At 40.0% G+C, this 24,324-nt stretch overlaps 1 protein-coding gene and 1 pseudogene across 3 annotated transcripts in view; both read right to left on the bottom strand.

The window, feature by feature from the left end:
• Window positions 1-2,119: 2,119 nt before the first annotated feature.
• Window positions 2,120-11,529, bottom strand: LOC309959979 (olfactory receptor 2G3-like; annotated as a pseudogene). Its single transcript has 2 exons — window positions 10,980-11,529; window positions 2,120-2,930 (listed from the first exon to the last, which is right to left on the bottom strand). The product of its transcript is annotated as an olfactory receptor 2G3-like (transcript).
• A 32-nt stretch (window positions 11,530-11,561) lies between these two features.
• Window positions 11,562-24,324, bottom strand: part of LOC309958819 (putative KRAB domain-containing protein ZNF788) — a 32,911-nt gene continuing 20,148 nt past the window's right edge. The window contains exons 1-2 of one of the 2 annotated variants that reach the window (XR_014326054.1): window positions 12,276-12,339; window positions 11,562-11,899 (exon numbers count right to left, since the gene is read on the bottom strand). Coding sequence is in view for 1 of the 2 variants with exons in the window: in XM_082834959.1 (XP_082691085.1) it covers window positions 11,886-11,899; window positions 13,261-13,387 (141 nt within the window). In the remaining variant the exon portion in view is untranslated. Of the gene's footprint in view, window positions 11,900-12,275; window positions 12,340-13,260; window positions 13,388-24,324 lie in introns of those variants that run through there. The other variant, XM_082834959.1, reaches the window with a different exon arrangement.

Below are 24,324 nucleotides of genomic sequence, written 5' to 3'. Positions count from 1 at the left end.
GAAAATATGGATGAATGACAAGCTATGGTATCCAAGACTGAAAAATAATCACTGCATTATTTTCTTCTGGTGAGTTATTTGGGACCCAGACCACCTGTATAGAAGTTCAAGGACCGGCCCTTGACCAGATAAAGACAATTAATGAAAAATGTTCTCTTTGCGTTGAAAACAAACATGACCTTGGAACTTCCCTTGGTGACATACTAGGAAAATGTTGTAACAAACTCTGTAGATTCCACAAGTGGCAACTTCAAACCTCTCTGGGAGATTGTAAATGACTCTAGCACTGCCCTTTTTGGTACAGATGTCTGCCAAATCACCAAATGATTTGGATCCTGCACAAGCCACTCTTTGTACACTCTGTACAGTGGGTATTTAAAAAAATAATTAATTAATTGATTAATTAATTATATTATTTTTGGCTGTGTTGGGTCTTCATTGCTGCACGCGGGCTTTCTATAGTTGTGGCGAGCGGGGGCTACTCTTCGTTGCGGTGCGTGGGCTTCTCATTGCGGTGGCTTCTCTTGTTGTGGAGCACGGGCTCCAGGTGTGTGGGCTTTAGTAGTTGTGGCTCATGGGCTCTAGAGCGCAGGCTCAGTAGTTGTGGCATGTGGGCTTAGTTGCTCCGCGGCATGTGGGATCTTCCCGGACCAGGGCTCGAACTCGTGTCCCCTGCATTGGCAGGCTGATTCTTAGCCACTGTGCCACCAGGGAAGCCCTGTACAGTGGGTATTTTAACTGTTCCCCTGAATAAGCTACCAAATACCACAAACTATTGTTGATGGATTGGTCCTTTTGTCAATATACAATCTCCTAGTTTGTCTTATTTAAGAAATTCACCTGAGTTTCTATGTTGTCTGAGATTAGGATTGCCACCTCAGCATTCTTTTGTTTACTATTTATATAGAAGCTATTTCCATCCTCTCATTTTTATCCTACTTGTGTCTTGGATCTAAAGTGTGTTTCTTGTAGATGATATGTAGTTAAATTACGTTTTTTTTTTTTTAATTATTGTCTCTCTCTGCCTTTTAATTGGAAATTAATTGTTTTTATTTTGGTAGTGTACCATTTAATTCTCTTCTCACTTATTTTAGTTATTTTCTTAATGGCTACCCTGAGGGTCAAAACTAACACCTTAAACTTAGAATAATCTAGTTTGAATTAATATCAACATAGTTTCTATAGTATAAGAAACTATGTAATACTACCAAAGGTAAAATAGATAGCTAGTGGGAAGCAGCCGCATAGCACAGCATCAGCTCGGTGCTTTGTGATTGTGACCGCCTAGAGGGGTGGGAAAAGGAGGGTGGGAGGGAGACGCAAGAGGGAGGGGATATGGGGATATATGTATACGTATAGCTGATTCATTTTGTTATACAGCATAAACTAACACAACATTGTAAAGCAATTATACTCCAATAAAGATGTTAAAAAAAACCCTATGTATTAAACATATATCCTTTATATTTTTACTGTCACAACTCTATATACTTGTGTCTATTAACATAGATTTATGTGAAAGTTTTACTAATTTGACTTTTAAATTATATAGGAAAAAAAGAGAACCTACGAACCTAAATACAATCATACTGGCTTTTATATTTATCTACATAGTTTCCTTTACCAGCATTTATTCTTCATGACACTGAGTAGTTCTCAAGTGACATTTTTTTCAGCTTGCAGGGTTCCCCTTTAGCATTTCTTGTCAGTCAGATCTGCTAATGATTATCTCCCTCAACTTTTGCTTATCTTTGGAACATCTTTATCATTCATATTTAAAGATAGTTTTACTAGATGTAGAGCCTGGTTTGACATATTTTCTTCTCTTAGTACTTTAAATATGGCATTTAAATCAGGCTTTTCAGTGCATCCTGTCCTTTGTCATTGCTAATGAGAAATAAGCTGCTAATCTTATTGATGAACTATTATACGTGACGATTAGTTTTTCACTTGCTGCTTCAAGAGTCTGCTTTTGTCTTTGTATTTTGACTGTTTGATGATAATATGTCCTGGCTTTGATTCCCTAGTTTATCCTAATTAGAGTCCATTGACCCTTTAGGTATGGAGATTCATATCTTTTACCAAATTAGAACATTTTCAGCCATTATTACTGCAAGTATTATTTTTCTCCTTTCTCCTCTCTTTTAGGCTGAATATACATGAACATGATGGTTCTAGGGAACAGTAAGATGACCCTCAGGTGGGATGCACAAGTTCCAGTGTTTATTTGCCAGCAGAGGGCATTCCCACAACATACATGGTTGTTCAGGCATAGGAAGTAATGATGATGCAGGCTAGAATAGTAAGGATATTCAATGAGTGATCAGTGAGTGATTAACATAACATCTTCAATTCAGTTGGATCAGTGTCCACAAGGAGCTTGATAATGACCAGGACATCAAAAAGAAAATAATCCACACAGCAGTGGTCACATAGAGGCCAAACAATGGACAGTGAAGCCTGAAGGAGAGAGTTGGCAAGCCCTGTAAACAAGGACATGGCGGCAAGAAGGTGACAGATCTGTTGGTGCATGATTGTAGCAGAGTGGAGGGACCAGCAGATGACAACGTAATGGTCAACAACCAATACAGTAAAAAGCACACACTCCATGGAGCCAAAAGCCAAAGCCACAGAATACTGAACAATGCAGCTTATGTAGCTGATATTCTTAACTTCTCCACAAGCTTACCATTATTTGAGGAACAACGCAGTTAGTAAAATGCATGTCCAAAATTGAGAGGTTTGGGAAGAAGTACATTGGGGTGTGGAGCCTGCTATCCAGGAGGGAAATTAAGATGATGGCTGCGTTGCCTGTGAGTGTCATCACGTAGAACCCAGAAACAAAGAAAGGATGAACTCAACCTGGGGATACTCTGAGAAGTCAACTAAGATAATGTCTTCCCCTGAGCTGACATTATTTTCACCATCTTCTTATTTCATAGCAACTGAAATAAAATCAAGTATTCTCTCTATATTGCCAAAACAGATGGACAAAAATTAGTCAATTTTTACATAATAGTCCCTACTAATTCATAGGTTTTTCTAACAATTCCAAACAATGAGAACTCAAATTTCCTGATGTATAAAATAATTTAAATGATTTAAATGTAAATCCAAAGTCACAAAGAATGCAAAAACTTGATGGAAGTAGCCTAAAAGTACATTAAGGTCTTTTAGGTGCTTCACTTGATCCCATTAATTAAATATTTATCTAGGAAGCCTATAGTTTCTATTTCACTTAGATATCCACTCTTAATTGGTACACTCTTGATTAGTGTAGGAACAATGAGAGAAAAAATCAAGTTATAATAAAAATGAAACGAAAACTGGGATATGGTAGTTGATGTGATAAATTAATTCGCCCTGGCAATGAGTATGATACAATAGTGACTGTGATATTAAAATAAGCAGTGAGTGTTGGACCAAACTGACATAGCCACAATGATAAAATTTTTGTATATAGTTTCAATTGGTTTCATGAAACCAATAAGGTAATTTATTCTTGTTTCCCTCACAAATACCAGTTTGCTTTATATTCTGTTGACATAAAACAAATAGATGACTAGTTGTTTCTTTAGCAAACATGAGGTTAGTCAAGATCAAGAAGTAACTGCATTTCCAGATTTGCAACCATGGTGAGACATGTGCATGTCCCCCACAAAAAATGGAGAGAGCTGTTTTAAATAGGGGCAAATGAAGTTGAGATAGCTCTAGTAAACAGAGTCCACTGGAAAAATTAAGAGTTTGAAGTACAGTAGCTTTTCATTGGGTAGGTTGTGACAGTTTCTTATTGGCTGAGCTCTTGAAGGAAGAAGAGGAAGTCTTTTTCGTTTTGGGCTCTGTTATTTTTATAGGTGTGAAAAGCTTCCCTGTCTGACATCCAGACTATCTTAAGTGAGATTTCCTTTTATTATTTCTTGACAAATTTCTCCCTTTTGATCAAGATTGTTCTCTGAAAGCATCACTGATTGAGAGTCAGGTTTTCTGGTTCCAGTGACTTTTTATCCCTCAAGGCAAAGAAGGACATTCCTGGATGTACTGTCCTACATCAAATGGAAATTGCACAGATTTGAAACCTATTGACGTTCACATCTGAATCACAGGGAGTTGTAAGAAGGAGAATGCTGAAGTACTTATTATGTGAAGTCCCTAAGTTAACAAGATTACAGAGATTGGTGATCATCTTTAGCATTGTGTCATCATCAAAGAGGAACTTCCAACAGACCTGGTCTATATATCTTGGGAAAGCTATCTCATCAGATGTCAGCTGCTTCAGTTCTGGGAAATCTTTACTTTCAGGTCAACAGATGGCTGTCAGTTTGAGTCAAAGTTTCGTGCTTTCTTTAGGTGTGTTTGTGAATCCAAGAGTCTATTTCCTGAAATTTGGTGAAACAAAGGTTGGTTATCAGTACCTGATAGAGGTCTTACAAGCGAGTTTGAAGATAGTCTTTCTGGAGCAGCTGTCCCCAACTTTTTTGGCACCAGGGACCGTTTCATGGAAGACAATTTTTCCACAGACGGATCGGGGGCAGGGGGATGGTTCAGGCGGTAATGCGAGTGAGCGGCAGATGAAGCTTCGCTTGCTCGCCCACCCGCCGCTCACCTCCTGCTGTTTGGCCTGGTTCCTAACAGGCTGCGGACCGGTACTGGTCTGTGGCCCGGGGGTTGCGCACCCCTGTTCTGGAGATTTCATTTCTAAAATCCCCAAATATCCAGGTTGCAAGTGTGAGGCTTAAGACCTTTGTCGCCCATGAGTGCACTGTGAAAAGATCGCTTTACCAAAACATGCTTACTTTTAGTAGAAGAAATTAGGACTTCACAATATTGGAGTACCTCTCCATTTAGCAGTTGTGGGTCAAAAGAGGCAAGAGTCAAGTGCATTGGGTATCCTGTGGCTATCTCAAACAATGAGCATTTATGAGTTCCAAGAGGAGAATTTATAGCAATGCTTTTGGCCAAGTTATTTGGAGGGCCTCTACAATTTTTTCCAATTGGGACTTCATACCTTCACCTAAACCAGAGGAATGAGGGTGGTAAGTGCAGTGACAGTTTTGTAAAACTGACCAAACAGCACAGATGTGTTGAAGTACTTGACCACTAAAAAGGATTCTTTGACCTTTATGCAGTGAGAGAAGAGTTTCCCAGGTGGGGACAATCTTTTCCTAATGGTTTTAAGCCACAAAAGAGGGAGTAACCTGTCTGCAAGGGAAGGCTTCAGTTCAGTGTTGAACAAGCCATGACTAAAACATATTTATATCCATAAGACTGGGGAAGTTGTATGAAATTCATGTGCCAGACCTCAAATGGTTAATTAATCAGTTTAAAAAATCAGGAAACAGTATGAACAAGCTTCCCTGGGTTGAGCTTTGGACAAATGGATCAACTGAGTTAGGCATTTTTGCAGGATTTTAAATAATTCCCCACAAATATTGATTCATGAACATTGTTATCTTGTCAATAAACCTATGGTTTAATGCAGGCACAGGGGTGAGGAATGAGAATTTTAGAGTGTTAGGTCCAAACCTAGTTTTCTCTTTTATCAAACCAACAGTTGTTGAATTTCCATCTTGCTTTTCCTTTTCTGAGGATCACTGCTGGGCTTCTCTAGTGAGATTTTCTGTGTTGTAATTTAGAGAAATATCCCTTTGGACCATGAGAGTTTTGGCTGCTGTTGGGTCCTTAAAGGGCAGCATTCCTCGTGGAAATGTCAGCAAGGTGATTTCCCTAGCTTTCAGAGAGTCAAGTTTAGGATGACCTGAAATATTAATAATAGCTGAAGTGTCAGTTTGAAGTGCTGCATCCAATAATTCCTGAACATAGGGGCCATTTAAAATTTTATTTTCCCTGGAAGTAAGGAGCCACATTGCTTCTAAAACTTTCCAAAATCATGAGCCACTCCAAAAGCTTATGTACTATCAATATAGACATTGGCAGTTTTGTCCTTGGCTGAAGTACAAAACCATATCAGAGTACATAATTCAGCCTCTTTGGGAAAAGTAGTCATAGGTAAAGGTGCTGCCTCAGCAGTATCAATGGAAGTTGCTGTAGCATAGGGAGAACAATATTTGCCATTATTGCCTTTTAAATAAGAATCTTTGGTGAGCCATGAGAAATTGACTTCATTGGTGATGGAGGTGAGAAGACTAGCCGGGTTAAAGTGATTAAAACATCAACAAGAAAAATATGGTAGACACCTATTTTCTCAGCCAGGGTTTGAGTGTCCTGGTAGGGTCATTGCTCTTGCCCTTTGGCAGCTTGGCTGCTAGTCAGATCGAGGATGAAGCAGAACAAGTTCTTTAGAAGTGACCACACAAACAACTGGGCAGTTTTGGCATGTACATCCCAATTCTGGTTTAATTATCAACATGTTACAAATATTCTATATGTTTATAGAACTATTAAGAGGCTAGGTATTCCTGACAGAACAAGAAAAAGAAGATGGAAACACTTGGGGTGGAAGATTGAAGATTTAAATGGTGGTCAAGACAAGATGGTGGAGTAGAGGAAACTTGAGCTCACCTCCTCTCACGAGAACACCAAAATCACAACTAATGGTGGAACAACCATCAATAAAAAAGACCAGAGCCTACCAAAAAGATATTCTACATCCAAAGACAAAGAAAAAACCACAGTGAGATGGTAGGAGGGGCACACTTGCAATATAATCAAGTCCCAAACCCCACAAGTGTGCAACCAACAAACTGGAGAATAATTATATTGCAGAAGTTCTCCCATAGGAGTGAGGGTTCTGAGCTCCATGTCAGGCTCCCAGCCTGAGTGTCTGGCAATGGGAGGAGGAGCACCCAGAGCATTTAGCTTTTGAAGGCCAGTGGGTCTTGATGGCTGAAGCTCCACAGGACTCCACTCTTGAAGGGCACACACAAGGTCTTGCATGCACAAGGACCCAGGGCAAAAGCAGTGACTTCATAGGAGCCTGGACCAGACCTAGTTGGTATTGGAGGGTCTCCTGGGGAGATAGGGGCCAGCTGTGGCTCTCTCTGGGGTCATAAAAGCTGGTGGTAGACATAGCAGGGAGCATTCATCTATGTGAATTCTGGCTGGAGGCAGACATCTTTGGTACTTGGCACCAAGACCTGGCCCCTCCAACAGTCTGTAGGCTCCAGTGTTGGGATGCCTTAGGCCAAACAAAAAAAGGGTGCAAACATAACCCCACCCATCAGCAGACAGGCTGCCTAAAGACTTCCTAAGCCCACAGCCACCTCTAGACATGCTGCTTGACATGGCCCTGTCCACCAGATGGTCAAGAACCAGCTCCAACTATCAGTGGACAGGCACCAGCCACTTCCACCAGGAAGCCTGCACAAGCCTCTAGACCAGCCTCACTCATTGGGGGACAGATACCAGAAGCAAGAAAACTAGAGTCCTGCAGCCTGTGGAACTGAGTTCACAAACAGTTCAGAACCAATCTTGGGACCAGATGGTCCCTGGACCTTGGGTGATGAGAAGGTAGTGTACTGCTGGATATATATGACATCCCCTACAGAGGACCACTTCTCCAAGGTTGAGAAGCATAACTAACCTTCCACATACATAAACATACAAGTAGAAATTTAGACAAAATGAGAGAGCACAGGAATGTGTTCCAAACAAAGGAGCAAGATAAAACCCTGAAGAAAAACGAAGTGACATGTAGATAAGCAATCTACCTGAGAAAGTGTCAGAGTAATGATCGTAAAGATGATCCAAGAACTTGGGAGAAGAATGGATGCACAGAGTGACAAGTTACAAGAAGTTTCCAACAACATAAAGAACAATCAGAGTTGAAGAATATAAGAACTGAAACGAAAAATACACTAGAAGGAATCGACAGCAGAATTAATGAGGCAGAAGGACAGATAAGTGAGCTGGAAGACAGAGTGGTGGAAATCACTGCCATGGAACAGAATAAAGAAAAAAGAATGCAAAGAAATGAGGACAGTTTAAGAGACTTCTGAGACAATGTTAAACACCAACATTCACATTATAGTGGTCCCAGAAGGAGAATAGCGACAGATAGGGTCTGAGAAAATACTTGAAGAGATAATAGCTGAAAACTTCCGTAACACAGGAAAGGAAACAGTCACCCAAGTTCAGGAAGCACAGAGAGTCCCATACAGGATTAACCCAGGGAGGAACATGCTGAGACACATAGCAATCAAATTGACAAAAAGTAAAAATAAAGTGAAAATATTAAAAGCAACAAGAGAAAAGCAACAAATGACATACAAGAGTATTCCCATAAAATTATCAGCTGATTTTTCAGCAGAAACTCTTCAGGACAGAAAGGAGTGGCATGATATATTTAAAGTGATGAAAGGGAAGAACCTACAACCAAGAATACTCTACCCAGCAAGGCTCTCATTCAGATTTGACAGAGAAATCAAAAGTTTTAGAGACAAGCAAAAGCTAAAGAATTCAGTAACACCAAATCAGTTTTACAACAAATGCTAAAGGAACTTCTCTAAGAGGAAAGGAAAAGGCCATAACTAGAAACAAGGAAATTATGAAATGGGAAAGCTCTCCAGTAAAGGCAAACATAGAATAAAAGTAGGAAGTCATCCACACACAAATATGAAATCTAAACCAGTAATCATGAGAGGAGGAGAGTACAAATGCAGGATATTTGAAATGCATCTGAAATTGAGATCAGCAACTTAAAACATATATATGTATACTATATATACATGCTGCATACATATATATAGCACTATATGTGTGTGTGTGTGTATATATATATATATATATATATATATATAGACTACTATATCAAAATCTCAAAATCTATAATAGATATACAAACAAGAAAGAAAATAGAATCCAAACACAACACTAATGATAGTCATCAAATCACAAGAGAAGAGAATAAAAGAGGGAAGGAAGAAAAATGTCCTACAAAAAAAAAATCCAAAACATTTAACAAAATGGCAATAAGGACATACATACCGATAATTAACCTTAAATGTAAATGGATTAAATACTCCAATCGAAAGGCATAGATTGGCTGAATAGATACAAAAACGACCCTTATATATGCTGTCTACAAGAGACCCACTTCAGATCTAGGGACACATAAAGACTGAAAGAGTACCCCGCTAAGATCCACCTTGTTGACTATCAAGTAAAATAAAAGAACATATTCTAGAGGAAATAATACCCATAGGACCAAAAAAAATGCCGCCAGAAAGCCTGCTCTTCTAGGGGAAAGTGCAGTGAAACACAGTATGTTTGTAATAGACGTTCTGTTCCCCTGCACAGAGGTGTTGCTATACACCTATCACACTCTAAAGAAATATTAGAATGCTTTAGTAAGACATGTACAAAGTTTCAAATAAATTTCAAATTTAAGGTGCAAAATTCAAATTTAAGGTGCAAAATTCAAATTTAAGGTGCAAAAAAATTTAAGTGCAAAAAAAGTTGTTGATATTTACTCAAATTAAATTCAAATTTAAATTCAAACTTAAATTCAAACTTAATTCAAACTTAAATTCAAACTTAATTCAAACTTAAATTCAAATTTAAATTCAAATTTAAATTCAAATTTAAGGTGCAAAATTCAAATTTAAGGTGCAAAAAAATTTAAGTGCAAAAAACGTTGTTGATATTTACTCAAACGTGGGTGTTTCAATATTCATTTATGTAACAAATTGCCGGCCACAGGTGTTAGTTTCTGCAAAATCCCCTGGTCAATAATGTGTTAATGCAAACTCTTTATTATTCAATCCTAGCTGGAAGAGCAAAGGGCAAAACATAGAAATTCACATGAGACTATATACACTATGATATTTATAAATTTATGCCATCTTTTACTAGCAAGGAAAATGAAATAAGGCTCTTCTAGCCAAAACAAGAGTAGATTTTCTCATAAGAAGGATGGGCTATATATGGGTAAGGAATATCCAATACCTGGCACTACAGGAGGCCAGTACGAAAATCCCAACAAATACCAAAATGTCATTTATCAATAGCCCCACACAAAACAATCAAAACATAAAAATTAAACCAACCTGCATATTAGAAATACATGTCAATTCAACCATGGAACAAACAGGCTTCAAAATGAAAAGAGAAAAATGTTAATTGATTTAAGGACAAAACAATACCTGTTAATCATTACGTAGTATTGCTTACAGAGTACTTACAGAATTCTCTCACTTCAGTGTTCATTTTTGAACGTGTAAGTAGTAAATATCCAGTCGAGAAATCCCCTTTAAGAATGAGGCACTGATAAAGACAATATAACTCTAAAAATTATTCTTTCATGTTATTTTTTTCTGGAACATTATACATGGATTAATTTGTATCAGGCTTTCTCAGATTTCTTACACATACAGGGTTTCTTTCCAGTGGGAGTTTTCACATGTAAGAATGAAGGCCAACTGATGTCTTCCCCACATTGCTTACATTAAAGAGAGGTTTCTATTAAGTATGAGATCTTTCATGCCTTCGAAAGGAATTGGGTCGACTGAAGGCTTTCCCACATTCTCTACATTTGTAGGGTTTCTCACCAGTGTGTATTCTCATGTGCCCTCGAAAGGTAGTGCGATAAATGAAGGCTTTCCCACATTCTGTACATTCATAAGGTTTCTCTCCAGTGTGAGTTTTTTCATGTGTTCGAAAGGATGTGTAACAACTGAAGGCTCTGCCACATTGCTTACATTCGTAGGGTTTCTCTCCTGTGTGAGTTCTTTGATGTATTCGAAATGAACTGGGAAAATTGAATGCTTTCCCACATTCCTTACACTTATAAGGTCCATCTCCAGTGTGCATTATCATGTGTGTTCGAACACTTGAGGGAGAAATGAAGGCTTTCCCACATTCTTTACATTTATAGGGTTTCTCTCCAGTGTGCTTTCTCACATGTCCTTGAAAGGTTGTGCGATAAATGAAGGTTTTCCCACATTCTGCACATTCATAGGGTTTCTCTCCAGTGTGAGTTCTTTCATGTATTCGAAAGGAACTGGGCCAACTGAAAGTTTTACCACACTGTTTACATTCATATGGTTTTTCTCCAGTGTGAGTCCTTTCATGTGATCGAAACGAACTGGGACAAATGAAGGCTTTCCCACATTCCTTACATTTATAAGGTCCATCTCCAGTGTGTGTTATCATGTGTGTACGAATGCTTGAAAGAGATATGAAGGCTTTACCACATTCCTTACATTCATAGGGTTTCTCTCCAGTGTGAATTCTTTCATGTATTCGCAAACCTAGAGGAGAACTGAAGGTTTTCTCACATTGTTTACATTCATATTGTTTCTCTGCAGTGTGAATCCTTTCATGTCTTCGAAAGGAACTGGGACAACTGAGGGCTTTACCACACTGCTTACATTCATAGGGTTTTTCTCCAGTGTGACTTCTTTCATGTATTCGCAAACCTAGAGGAGACCTGAGGGATTTACCACACTGTTTACATACGAAGGGTTTCTCTCCAGTGTGAGTTCTTTCATGTGCTCGAAATGAAGTGGAACAACTAAAGGCTTTTCCACATTCCTTACATTTATAGGGTCCTTCTCCAGTGTGTGTTATCATGTGTCTTCGAAAGGTTGTGAGCCATGTGAAGGCTTTACCACATTCCTTACATTCATAGGGTTTCTCTCCAGTGTGAGTCCTTTCATGTCTGTGAACAGATTTGCGGTAACTGAAGGCTTTCCCACATTCCTTGCATTTATATGGCTTCTCCTCATCTTTATGATACTCATATGGTTTGTGTCCACTGTGAGATCTGATGTGTCTATTAAGGAATGAATGACGCATGAAGACTTTCCCACACACATTACATTCACATGGTTTTACTCCAGAAAGAGTTTCCTGGTTCAGATTAAGATTTGGAATCTGGCTGACAGTTTCTCTATCTTGATTACCTTCTTTGCTTTCACAGAGTTTTTCTACCATATGACTTCTGTAAAAAATGAGAATTTTTTTTTTTTAAATGAGAAATTATTAATGATTTCTTTACCAATTTCACATTTATTAGTAGGGTATTAGAATTATATTTTATAGCAAAAGTGAAGGTTTTTTGCCCTTTCTGAACTTTTTGAGGGTGATTTATACTGAAAGCTCTGTAAGAGGATTTGACATAGCTATTATGAAAACAGTAATATTAATATATTGGACATAAAACACTGGACATCTATGTCATGTTTAAGTAAATGTTTTTGGTGAAAAAAATTTAAGGATAACTTTGAAGCTGGGGTTGTTTTTTCGTTTATTTTAAAAAGTTTATGACATACCAGGATTCTCATGTGGCACACTGCTATCTACTGTGTGTGACTCACCTTAGTCTTCTCCCTTGGGTTTTGTACCAATCTTCAATGTTATGATTGTCCCATTTTTTTCCTAAAATGCAGACCCAGAAAAATAATGCAAATTATTGGAAATTATAGAAAAATATTAGATTTTAGGTCCACGATGAGCTGTGACCATGCTTAGTTTATTTACCAATGTACAGCAGTCCCCCCTTACCCACAGTTTTGCTTTCTGTGGTGTCAGTTACCTATGGTCAATTGCAGTCTGAAAATATTAAACTGTGCACTCTTCCAAGTAGTATGATGAAATCTTGCAACGTCCTGCTCTGTCCTGTCCAGGATGTGAATCATCCCTTTGTTCAGTGTATCCATGCTGTATATGCTACCTGCCCATCAGTCACTTAGTAGCCATCTCAGTTTTCAGATCACTGTGGTGGTACTGCAGTGCTTGTGTTCAAGTAATCCTTATTTTAATTAATTATGGCCCCAAAGCGCAAGAATAATGACATTGGTAATTAGGATATGCCAAAGAAAAGTTATAAAGTACTCCCTTTAAGTGAAAAAATGAAAGTTATTGATTTAAGGGAAGAAAAAAATCATACAGTGATGTTGCTAAGATCTATAGGAAAGATGAAACTTCTATCATGAAATTTTGAAGAAGGAAAAAGAAATTCTTAGTTTTGCTGTCTCATCTCAAACTGCAAAAGTTATGGACACTTAACACTTATGCATGTTAAGTTCATGTCTATTATACATGTTCTGTTCTTAGTTATCATTATCAATCTCTTACTGCGCACCAAATTTCTAAATTAAATTTATTATCATAGGTATGTATGTATAGGATTCAGTACTATCTGCAGTTTCAGGCATCCACTGGTGGTCTTGGAATGTATCCCCTGCAGATAAGGGGGGACTACTGTATTCCTTTTCCATATTCCACATCTTGGAACAGTGTTGATGGGCAAGAAATACTTGTTCTCTAACTGAAGAAGTGAAGGAATGTTGTCGTGCTTACCTATTGAGGCCAGGTTCCTCAAGGTTTCCTGCATCACATCTCTGTAAAGTTTCTTCTGCGAAGGATTCAGTAAAGCCCACTCCTCCTGGGTGAAGTTCACAGCCACATCCTCGAAGGTCACTGAGTCCTAAAACATCCCAAATATGTTTCCAGTAAGATGTGTGAATCTGACAGAACTGGGGATTTATACTCAATTTATAGGAAGATTACATATGATTCTGTCACCTTCAAACATTTATTTTATGTCTTGGTCACCAGAAACTGACTCTATGTCCTTACTTACTTCTTCATGAATTTAACAGCATAATGAACACATGCAAATTATTTATTCATTTTCACTGTGATCACTTTAAATGTTATTGCTCTCTGATGTCAGGGTCTAGAGCACCCTGGAGAAATGAGAGAAATGCTACACAAATGAATCAAATATCATTTTAAACACATCAATCTCTTGTGAAAAAAAACTCATCTCCTTGTTATTACACACCATTTAACTCTGTACACTCCACTGATGTATGAGGTCAAATATGCAGGAGTTTTTAAGGAATAAGACACAGTGAAGAACTGGAAGCTTTTTCTTCTATTCCCATCACCAAACATGACACTCCAGGAGGCCTGTGGAAATCCAACTTGTGAAAAGGATCAGTTTGCCATACTGGCCTGAGAATTACTCCAGGTGATTAGAAATAGCCAGGTGCAATTGGCTAGATTAAAATATTCTTGTAAAGAAGTAGTACTTTTAGCTTGTGTAAAATTTATTGCAGACTCAGTTTCTCCATTCTCTCTCTGTCCCATTCATGGAGCTAGGAAGTTATTCAGAAGTTAAGGCTCAGACAACTTCACATGATATGACATGCTAAAAAGACAAAACTACTTAGACCTCAACAAAACCCTATACACAATGAGCCTCAGAGCTGCTTCTTGCCAGTTTTTAGCACACATAATGAAATGATAAAGTGCCAAAAGATTTCTTTTTGGTCAAAGCCCTTGCTAAATAACCTTGAGGAACAGGTTAAGAGCTGCATTTTGCACAGGAATTCACTACACTCCATAAAGGTCTGATGGTGAATCTGCCCATGATTATATAATGCATAAAGGATTCACAGCGCTTTCCTCCGAAGAATGTAAAACCTCCATTCTCTAATTTCAGGTGGAAGTTTCCTGGCCAGCCACTCCAGAGGCAATCCTCCCAACATGTCTCATTTCTAAGCTCCCATATGGTGCACAGAAGCATAACGGCCCAGCCCTAAATATAGGAATATGTAAATTGATGACACCACACACTGCCAATAGTGTACAAAAGGGTTTATTACTTCCATAATTGAGGTCTCTGAGGAGTAAGGCAGGCCTCTCAAGAAGGTATGAAATGGCTTGAGAGTGCAAGGAAAAGTACATGAACTTAATATTTAGTTGAGGTTGTGGGTGGGCTGAAGAGAGAGTTCACACACAAGGGCAGGAGCAGGCATGAATTGAATCTCTTGTCACTGCCAAAGGAAGGAAACTAAGGCTTTCCTATCATCATGGATACATGTGGGTCACAAGAGGAGGAAGGAGGGATGAGGCTTCAAAGCTGTCAGCAGTTAAACATAAAAAACTGGAGACAGAGACTTCTCTTTTCTTGTTCATTGTATAATGAACTTAGAAACTATCATTCCTAACCTCACAAGAACAAAAACAAAGAACTGAAGACACAGAGCAAACCAGTTTCCAAAATTGGAAAGACAGAAAGAAGCTATTTTGAAACAGCTATTCTTTTTTTTTTTTTTTTTTTTTTTTTTTTGCTGTACGTGGGCCTCTCACTGTTGTGGCCTCTCCCATTGCGGAGCACAGGCTCCGGATGCGCAGGCTCAGTGGCCATGGCTCATGGGCCCAGCCGCTCCGCTGCATGTGGGATCTTCCCGGACCGGGGCAAGAACCCATGTCCCCTGCATCAGCAGGCGGACTCTCAATCACTGTGCCACCAGGGAAGCCCCAAAACAGCTATTCTTAACAAGGCCTATCCTCAGAAGAGACTATTTCACCAGGGCCTAATGCAAAGACAAAAAAGAATACAACATCTAAGAACTTTGGGACAATGACAGCAGGTGTAAAATACACACAATGAGAATACCTGATAGAAAAGCAGAAAGGAACAAAAAAATAAGTGAAGCAATCATCACTGAGATTTTCCTAACATTAGTGATAGTCAGCAAACTGCAGATCCAGGAAACTAAGAAAAACACAAAACATGAAAAACAAAAAAACAACACAAAACTTCACTGCCAAGCACATCATTTTCAACTGGAGAAAAATCAAAGACAAAGGGAACATTCTGAAAGAAGCCAGAGGGAAAAAACAAACCTTAGTTTTACCTAAGGATAAGAATTAAATCAGACCTCTTTTCAAAAACTATGCAAGCAAGAAATATCATATAACTGGAATCAAACTGTATTTATCCTTTGGAATCTGGGTTCTTTCACTTAGCAATAAATATATATATAAGATTTATCCATGTTGTTGCATATATTAATAGTTCATTACTTTTTATTGCTGAGTAGGATTGCATTGTACAGATGTACTATAATTTATTCATTCACCAGATGACATTTGAGTTGTTTCCAGGTTTTGGTGATTATGAATAAAGGTGCTGTAAACATTCACATACCAAAAAACAAAACAACAACAACAAAAAAACCCAACTATGCAAGAGAATGAAATGAAATATTTAAAGTGCACAGTGTAAAAAAACACCATCCTACAACTCTGTGTCAAGCAAAATTATTCTTCAAAAGAGAGGGAGAATATTTTGTAATAACCTATATGGGAAAAGAATCTGGAAAATAATTATATATATAAATTAAATAACTGAATATATATATAATAACTGAATAACTTTGCCATATACCTGAAATGAACACACACTATAAATCAACTATACTTCAATAAAAAAATATTAAAAAGCCGATAAGCCTTTGTAATAAAAAAAAAATCTCTAGGACTGCTGCATCTCAGGAAGAAAAAGTGACGGAGAAATACTTTCTGAGAAAAACTGAGGAACTCTGATATCAATACACCTGGTTTTACAAGAAACAGTAAAAGAAATTCATTAGAAGGTACAGGCATACCTTGGAGACAATGAGGGTTCAGTTCCAGACTACCACAATAAAGCAAATCACATGAATTTTTTGGTTTGCCAGTGCATGTAAAGTTATGTTTATACTATTCTGTACTCTGTTAAGTGTGCACTAACGTTATGTATAAAAATACAATGTACATAACTTAATTTAAAAATACCTTATTGCTAAAAATGCTAACCATCATCAGAGCCTTCAGCAAGTGATGGCAGTAACATCAAAGATTACTGATCACACACCACCGTAACAAATGTAACAAAAATTTGAAATATTGTGAGAATTACCAAAATGTGACAGACACACAAAGTGAGCAAATGCTATTGAAAAAAAGGTGCCAATAGATTTGCTTCACACAGGGTTACAACAAACCTTCAACTTGCAAAAAATGCATTACCTGTAAAGTGCAATAAAGTGAATTGCAATAAAATAAGCTATGTCTGAAAATGATATAAACAGGTGAAACATTAGAAAAGAGGACCCTTTAAGAACTGTTCTCAGTTCACTATAGCCTTGTTGGTCTCATAGACACGCCCCACTGGTTTTCAAAGCTAGATGTTTTGGAGCTTCCCTGGTGGTCCAGTGGTTATGAGATTCTGCCCTTCCACTGCAGGGGGCATGGGTTCCATCCCTGATCAGGGAACTAAGATCCCACATGCTGTGTGGCTAGATGTTTGGGGGGCTTGTCTTCATGTGTGACTCTTAAAAGCTAGGGTGCCAAGTGTGGGGTCTAAACCCTTTGCTCCTCAAGGAGAAGCTTGGAGTTTTGAGTGTCTTCCTAAAGGTGGGGTGCCATGTGTGTGGGGGGGTTGGTTATGGTAATATTGTGCCTCAGCTTCTACCCACTTTGATGTGGGTTTTCTCATTTGCCCTGTGCATAGGGAATCGCCAGTTATGGGTAATGAGAGATGAGCTGCTGCATGTTCCTGTATGCATGACAATGTCTGCTGCTGCCCTGCTGGATCACACCCCAGGCTCTCGGGGCTGTCTCTGCATAGCTAGACTGAGTCCTCTCCCAGGGCCTATCTGCCCAGGATTCCTGGGGTGCTTCCCTGTGTGCGCAAGGACAATGGTTGCTTCCAGCCGCCCCACCAAGATCACACCCAAGACCCTTGGTCTTTGTGTCCAGACCAAGTCTTTCCTTAGGGCCCAGTTGGCCCAGATCTCCCACCAGGCTGTGGCGTGGAGTGTGCAGGGCCAGGGTATTTGCCCAATTCAGACTGGGGAGTGGCGAGGCTCTCTCTGCCCTGATTGTTGACAAGCCAGCATGTGCACAATCCTTGCGAGTAGTGTCTTGGCCTCTCCAGCCCTCTGACTGTCCTAGTGGTTCTCCAAGCAGCCAAGGGAGCTAGTCTCCTCTCTGCAGTATGCCAGGACTGGGACACACAGACTGTGGCTCCACCTGCTCGCTCCCCAAGGTGAAGGGCTGCCCGTGTGGACCTTTTCTTCCTTTCAGATCCCTCCCAGGGCCACAGATCCCAACCTGATGTCTTTTTTTCTGTCTTACCCAGTTACATGGAGATCTTTCTTGCAGCTTTGGTTGTACAGAAGTTCTTCTGGGGACCTCCCTAGTGGTCCAGTGGTTAAGACTACGCTTCCACTGTAGGGGGCGTGGGTTCGATTCCTGGTTGGGGAACTAAGATCCTTCAAGCTGTGTGGCGTGGGCCAAAAAAAAAAAAGTTCTTCTACCAGGTTCCAGTTAATTTTCTGTGAGAACTGTAGAAGTTTTTTTGATGTGTTTGTAGGGGTAGGTGAGTTCCACATCCTCCTACCCTGTCATCATGAATCCCCTTTCTCCTTTCAAATTATTAAATTATTATACTATTTGTTATGGTGATCTGTGATCCATGATCTTTGATGTTTCTACAATGACTCACTGAAGGCTCAGACGATGATTGGTATTTTTTAGCTCTAAAGTATTTTAAAAGTAAGGTATGTACACTTTTTATAGATAATACTATTATACACTTAATAGACCTTGATATAAGGTAAACATAGATTTATATACACTAGGAAACCAAAATTCATGTGATTAATTGTTTCATTGTGATAACTGCTTTATTGCAGTGGACTGAACCTGCAATATCTCTGAGGTATGCCTGTGGTAGATACACAAAAGATAAAGATAAGGAATCTAAGCATACCAAAAAAGACAGGAATCTAAGCAAGCAAAGAAGACAGGAAAATAGGAATTACAAAACAGCCAGAAGACAGTGAACAAAATAGCAATAAGGACATACCTATCAATAATTACTTTAAATGTAAAAGAAATAATAAATTCTCCCATCAAAACAGAGTGGCTGAATGGATTTAAAAAAAAAAAGACTCACCTATATACTGCCTACAAAAACCTCACCTGAGATAAAAGTTCACACAAAGATTGAAAGAATGGAAAAAAAATATTCCATGCAAATGGAAACCAGAAGAAAGCTGGGGTAGCTATACTTGTAACAGTCAAAATAGGCTTAAGACAAAGACTGTTATAAGGGACAAAAAAGGTCATTATATAATGATAAAGGGGTAAATCCAAAAAGAGAATATAACATTTGTAAACACTTATGCACTCAAAATAGAAACATCTGAATATATAAAACAAAATTTAACAGATCTAAAGGGAGAAGTAGAAAGCAATATAATAACAGAAAGGGACTTTAATACCCCAATTTCATCAGTGGATACATCATTCAGACAGAAAATCAATAAAGAAACACTTGCCTTCAGTGACATATTAGGCCAGTCATTCTGTCCAAAAGCAACAAAATACACAATCTTCTCAAGGGCACATGGAACATTCTCCAGGAGAGAGCATATGTTAGGCCACAAAACAAGTCTTAATAAATTTAAGATTAAAGTCACATTAAGCATCTTTCCCGACCACAATGCAATACAACTAGAAATCGATTATGAGAAGAAAACTGGAAAATTCACAAGTGGAGATTAAACATGATACTGAACAACCAATAGGTTAAAGAAATCAAAAGAGAAATTTTAAAAATTACCTTGAGACAAATGAATTGGAAATATAGTAGAACCCCATTATCTGTGAGGGATACATTCCAAGACACTGAGTGGATGCCTGAAACCATGAAGAGTACTTAACCCCACAAATATAATGTTTATTCCTATACATACACATGCACACACAGTGTGCATACAACGAACAAAGGGATGATTCATATCCCAGGCAACATGGAGCAAGACGGGACAAAGTTTTATCACACTCCTCAGGACAATGCACAATTCAAAACTTTATTTTAAAAAATGTTTAATGTATTTTTAAAATGTTTATTTCTGTAATTTTCCATTTAATATTTTCAGAGCACAGTTGACTGCAGGTAACTGAAACTGTAAAAAGCAAAACTGCAGATAAAGGGGGACTATTGTGCAACATACTGAAACTTACAGGATGCAGCAAAAGCATTTCCAAGAGGGAAGTTCATAGTGACAATGATAAATCAAGAAACAAAAAAGATCTCAAAAAACCTAACTTTACACCTCAAGGAACTAGAAAAAAAGAAAAAACAAATGCCAAAGTTAATAAAATGAAGGAAATAACAAAGATCACAGTGGAAATAAATGAAAAAGACTGAGAGTAAAAAAAAAAAAATCAATGAAACTAAGAGCTTTTAAAATATAAGACAGAAAAAAAAAATAAAAAAATAAAATATAAGACAGATATCCAGTAGAGACGGTGGAGGAATAAGACGTGGAGATCACCTTCCTCCACACAAATACACCAAAAATATATCTACATGTGGAACAACTCCTACAGAACACCTACTAAATGCTGGCAGAAGACCTCAGACTTTCCAGAGGGCAAGAAACTCCCCACGTACCTGGCTGGGTGGCTGACAGGGTCTTGGTGCTCCGGCCTGGTGCCAGGCCTGAGCCTCTGAGGTGGGAGAGCCAAGTTCAGTACACTGGACCACCAGAGACCTCCTGGCCCCATGTAATATCAATCAGCGAGAACTCTTCCAGAGATCTCTGTCTCAACCCTAAGACCCAGCTCCACTCAATGGCCAGCAAGCTCCAGTGCTGGACACCCCAAGCCAAACAACTAGCAAGACAGGAACACAACCCAACCCATTAGCAAAAAGACTGCCTAAAATCATACTCAGTTCACAAACACCCCATAACACACCACTGGACACAGCCCTGCCCACCAGAAAGACAAGATACAGCCCCACCCACCAGAACACAGGCACCAGTCTTCTCTACCAGGAAGCCTACACAAGCCCCTGAACCAACCTTACCCACTGGGGGCAGACACCAAAAACAACATGAACTACAAACCTGTAGCCTGCAAAAAAGACACCAAACACAGTAAGTTAAACAAAATGAGAAGAGAGAAATATGCAGCAGATGAAGAAGCAAGGTAAAAACACACCAGACCAAACAAATTAAGAGGAAATAGGCAGCCTACCTGAAAAAGAATTCAGAGTAATGAAAGAAAAGATGATCCAAAAATCTTGGACATAGAATGAAGAAAATACAAGAAATGTTTAACAAGGACCTAAAAGGACTAAAGAGCAAACAAACAACAATGAACACCACAATAAATGAAATCAAGAATTCTCTGGAAAGAATCAACAGCAGAATAAATGAGGCAGAAGAAAGGGTAAGTGACCTGGAAGATAAAATAGTGTAAACAACTGCTGCAGAGCAGAATAAAGAAAAAAGAATGAGAAGAATTCAGGACAGTCTCAGAGACCTCTAGGACAACATTAAATGTATCAACATTCAAATTATAGGGGTCCCAAAAGAAGAAGAGAAAAAGAAAGGGACTGAGAAAATATTTGAAGACATTATAGTTGAAAACTTCCCTAACAAAGGAAAGGAAATAGTCAATCAAGTCCAGGAAGCAGAGAGTCCCATGCAAGAGAAATCCAAGGATAAACACGCCAAGACACATATTAATCAAATGATCAAAAATTAAATACAAAGAAAAAATATTAAAAACAGCAAGGGGAAAAACAACAAATAACATACAAGGGAATCCCCATAAGGTTAACAGCTGATCTTTCAGCAGAAACTCTGCAAGCCAGAAGGAAGTGGCAGGACGTATTTAAAGTGATGAAAGGGAGAAACCTACAACCAAGATTACTCAATCAAGCAAGGATCTCATTCAGATTAGACAGAGAAATTAAAACCTTTACAGACAACCAAAAACTAAGAGAATTCAGCACCACCAAACCAGGTTTACAACAAATGTTAAAGGAACTTCTCTAGGCAGGAAACACAAGAGAAGGAAAAGACCTACAATAACAAACCCAAAACAATTAAGAAAATGGTAATAGGAACATACATATCGATAACTACATTAAATGTAAATGGATTAAATGCTCCAACCAAAAGATACAGACTGGCTGAATGGATACGAAAACAAGACCCGTTTATATGCTGTCTACAAGAGACCCACTTCAGACCTAGGGACACATACAGACGGAAAGTGAGGGGATGGAAAAAGATATTCCATGCAAAGGGAAACCAAAAGAAAGCTGGTGTAGCAATTCTCATATCAGACAAAATAGACTTTAAAATAAAGACTATTACAAAAGACAAAGAAGGACACTACATAATGATCAAGGGATCACTCCAAGAAGAAGATATAACAATTGTAAATATTTACACACCCAACATAGGAGCACCTCAATACATAAAGCAAATACTAACAGCCATAAAAGGAGAAATCGACAGTAACAGAATCATAGTAGGGGACTTTAACACCCCACTTTCACCAATGGACAGATCATCCAAAATGAAAATAAGGAAACACAAGCTTCAAATGATACATTAAACAAGACGGACTTGATATTTATAGGACATTCCATCCAAAAACAACAGAATACACTTTCTTCTCAAGTGTTCATGGAACATTCTCCAGGACAGATCATAGCTTGGATCACAAATCAAGCCTTGGTAAATACAGGAAAACTGAAATCGTACCAAGTGTCTTTTCCGACCACAATGCTATGAGACGAGATATCAATTACAGGAAAAAAATCTGTAAAAAATACAAACACATGGATGTGAAACAATACACTACTTAATAACCAAGAGATCTCTGAAAAAATCAAAGAGGAAATTAAAAAATACCTAGAAACAAATGACAATGAAAACACGACAACCCAAAACCTATGGGATGCAAAGAAAACAATTCTAAGAGGGAAGTTTATAGCAATACAATCCTACCTCAAGAAACAAGAAACAATCAATACAGTCCTACCTCAAATAAACAACCTAACCTTACACCTTAAGCAATTAGAGAGAGAAGAACAAAAAACCCCAAAGTTAGCAGAAGGAAAGAAATCATAAAGATTAGATCAGGAGAAGGCGGAAGATGGCGGAAGAGTAAGACGCGGAGATCACCTTCCTCCCCACAGATACACCAGAAATACATATACACGTGGAACAACTCCTACAGAACACCTACTGAAGGCTGGCAGAAGACCTCAGACCTCCCAAAAGGCAAGAAACTCCCCACGTACATGGGTAGGGCAAAAGAAAAAACAGAGACAAAAGAATAGGGACGGCACCTGCACCAGTGGGAGGGAGCTGTGAAGGAGGAAAAGTTTCCACACACTAGGAAGCCCCTTCGCGGGCGGAGACTGCGGGAGGCGGAGGGGGGAGCTTCGAAGCTGCGGAGGACTGCACAGCAACGGGTGCGGAGGGCAAAGCGGGGAGATTCCCGCACAGAGGATCGGTGCCGACCGGCACTCACCAGCCCGAGAGGCTTGTCTGCTCACCCGCCAGGGCGGGCGGGGCTGCGAGCTGAGGCCGGAGCGCAGGGAGAGGACTGGGGTTGGCGGCTTGAACATAGCCTGAAGGGGTTAGTGCACCACAGCTAGCCGGGAGGGAGTCCGGGGAAAAGCCTGCACCTGCCGAAGAGGCAGGAGACTTTTCCTTCCCTCTTTGTTTCCTGGGGCGTGAGGAGAGGGGTTTAAGAACGCTGCTTAAAGGAACTCCAGAGACGGGCGCGAGCCGCGGCTAAAAGCGCGGACCCCAGAGACGGGCGCGAGCCGCGGCTGAAAGCGCGGAATCCAGAGACGGGCGCGAGCCGCAGCTGAAAGCGCGGACCCCAGAGACGGGCGCGAGCCGCGGCTGAAAGCGCGGAATCCAGAGACGGGAGCGAGCCGCGGCTGAAAGCGCGGACCCCAGAGACGGGCGCGAGCCGCGGCTGAAAGCGCGGAATCCAGAGACGGGCGCGAGCCGCAGCTGAAAGCGCGGACCCCAGAGACGGGCGCGAGCCGCGGCTGAAAGCGCGGAATCCAGAGACGGGAGCGAGCCGCGGCTGAAAGCGCGGAATCCAGAGACGGGCGCGAGCCGCAGCTGAAAGCGCGGAATCCAGAGACGGGCGCAAGCCGCGGCTAAAAGCGCGGACCCCAGAGGCGGGCGGGAGACGTTAAGGCTGCTGCTGCCGCCACCGAGGGGCCTGTGTGCGAGCACAGGTCACTCTCCACACCCCTCTTCCACGGAGCCTGTGCAGCCCGCCACTGCCAGGTTCCCGGGATCCAGGGACAACTTCCCCGGGACAGCGCACAGCGCGCCTCAGGCTGGTGCAAAGTCACGCCGGCCTTTGCCACCGCAGGCCCGCCCCGCACTCTGTGCCCCTCCGTCCCCGCCGGCCTGAGTGCGCCAGAGCCCCCAGTCAGCGGCTCTTTTAACCCCATCCTGTCTGAGCAAAAAACAGACGCCCTCCAGCGATCTACACGCAGTGGCAGGGCCAAATCCAAAGCTGAGCCCTGGGAGCTGTGAGAACAAAGAAGAGAAAGGGAAATCTCTCCCAGCAGCCTCAGAAGCAGCGGATTAAAGCTCCACAATCAACTTGATATACCCTGCATCTATGGAATACCTGAATAGACAACCAATCATCCCAAATTAAGGAAGTGGACTTTAGGAGCAAGATCTATGATTCTTTCCCCTTTCCTCTTTTTGTGAATGTGTATGTGTATGC

This window comes from Leucopleurus acutus (genome assembly GCF_964270905.1).
Source record: "Leucopleurus acutus genome assembly, chromosome: 3".
Lineage (NCBI taxonomy): Eukaryota > Metazoa > Chordata > Mammalia > Artiodactyla > Delphinidae > Leucopleurus > Leucopleurus acutus.
The sequence above is the reverse complement of the archived record's forward strand: the minus strand, read 5'-3'. Positions and strand labels throughout refer to the sequence as shown.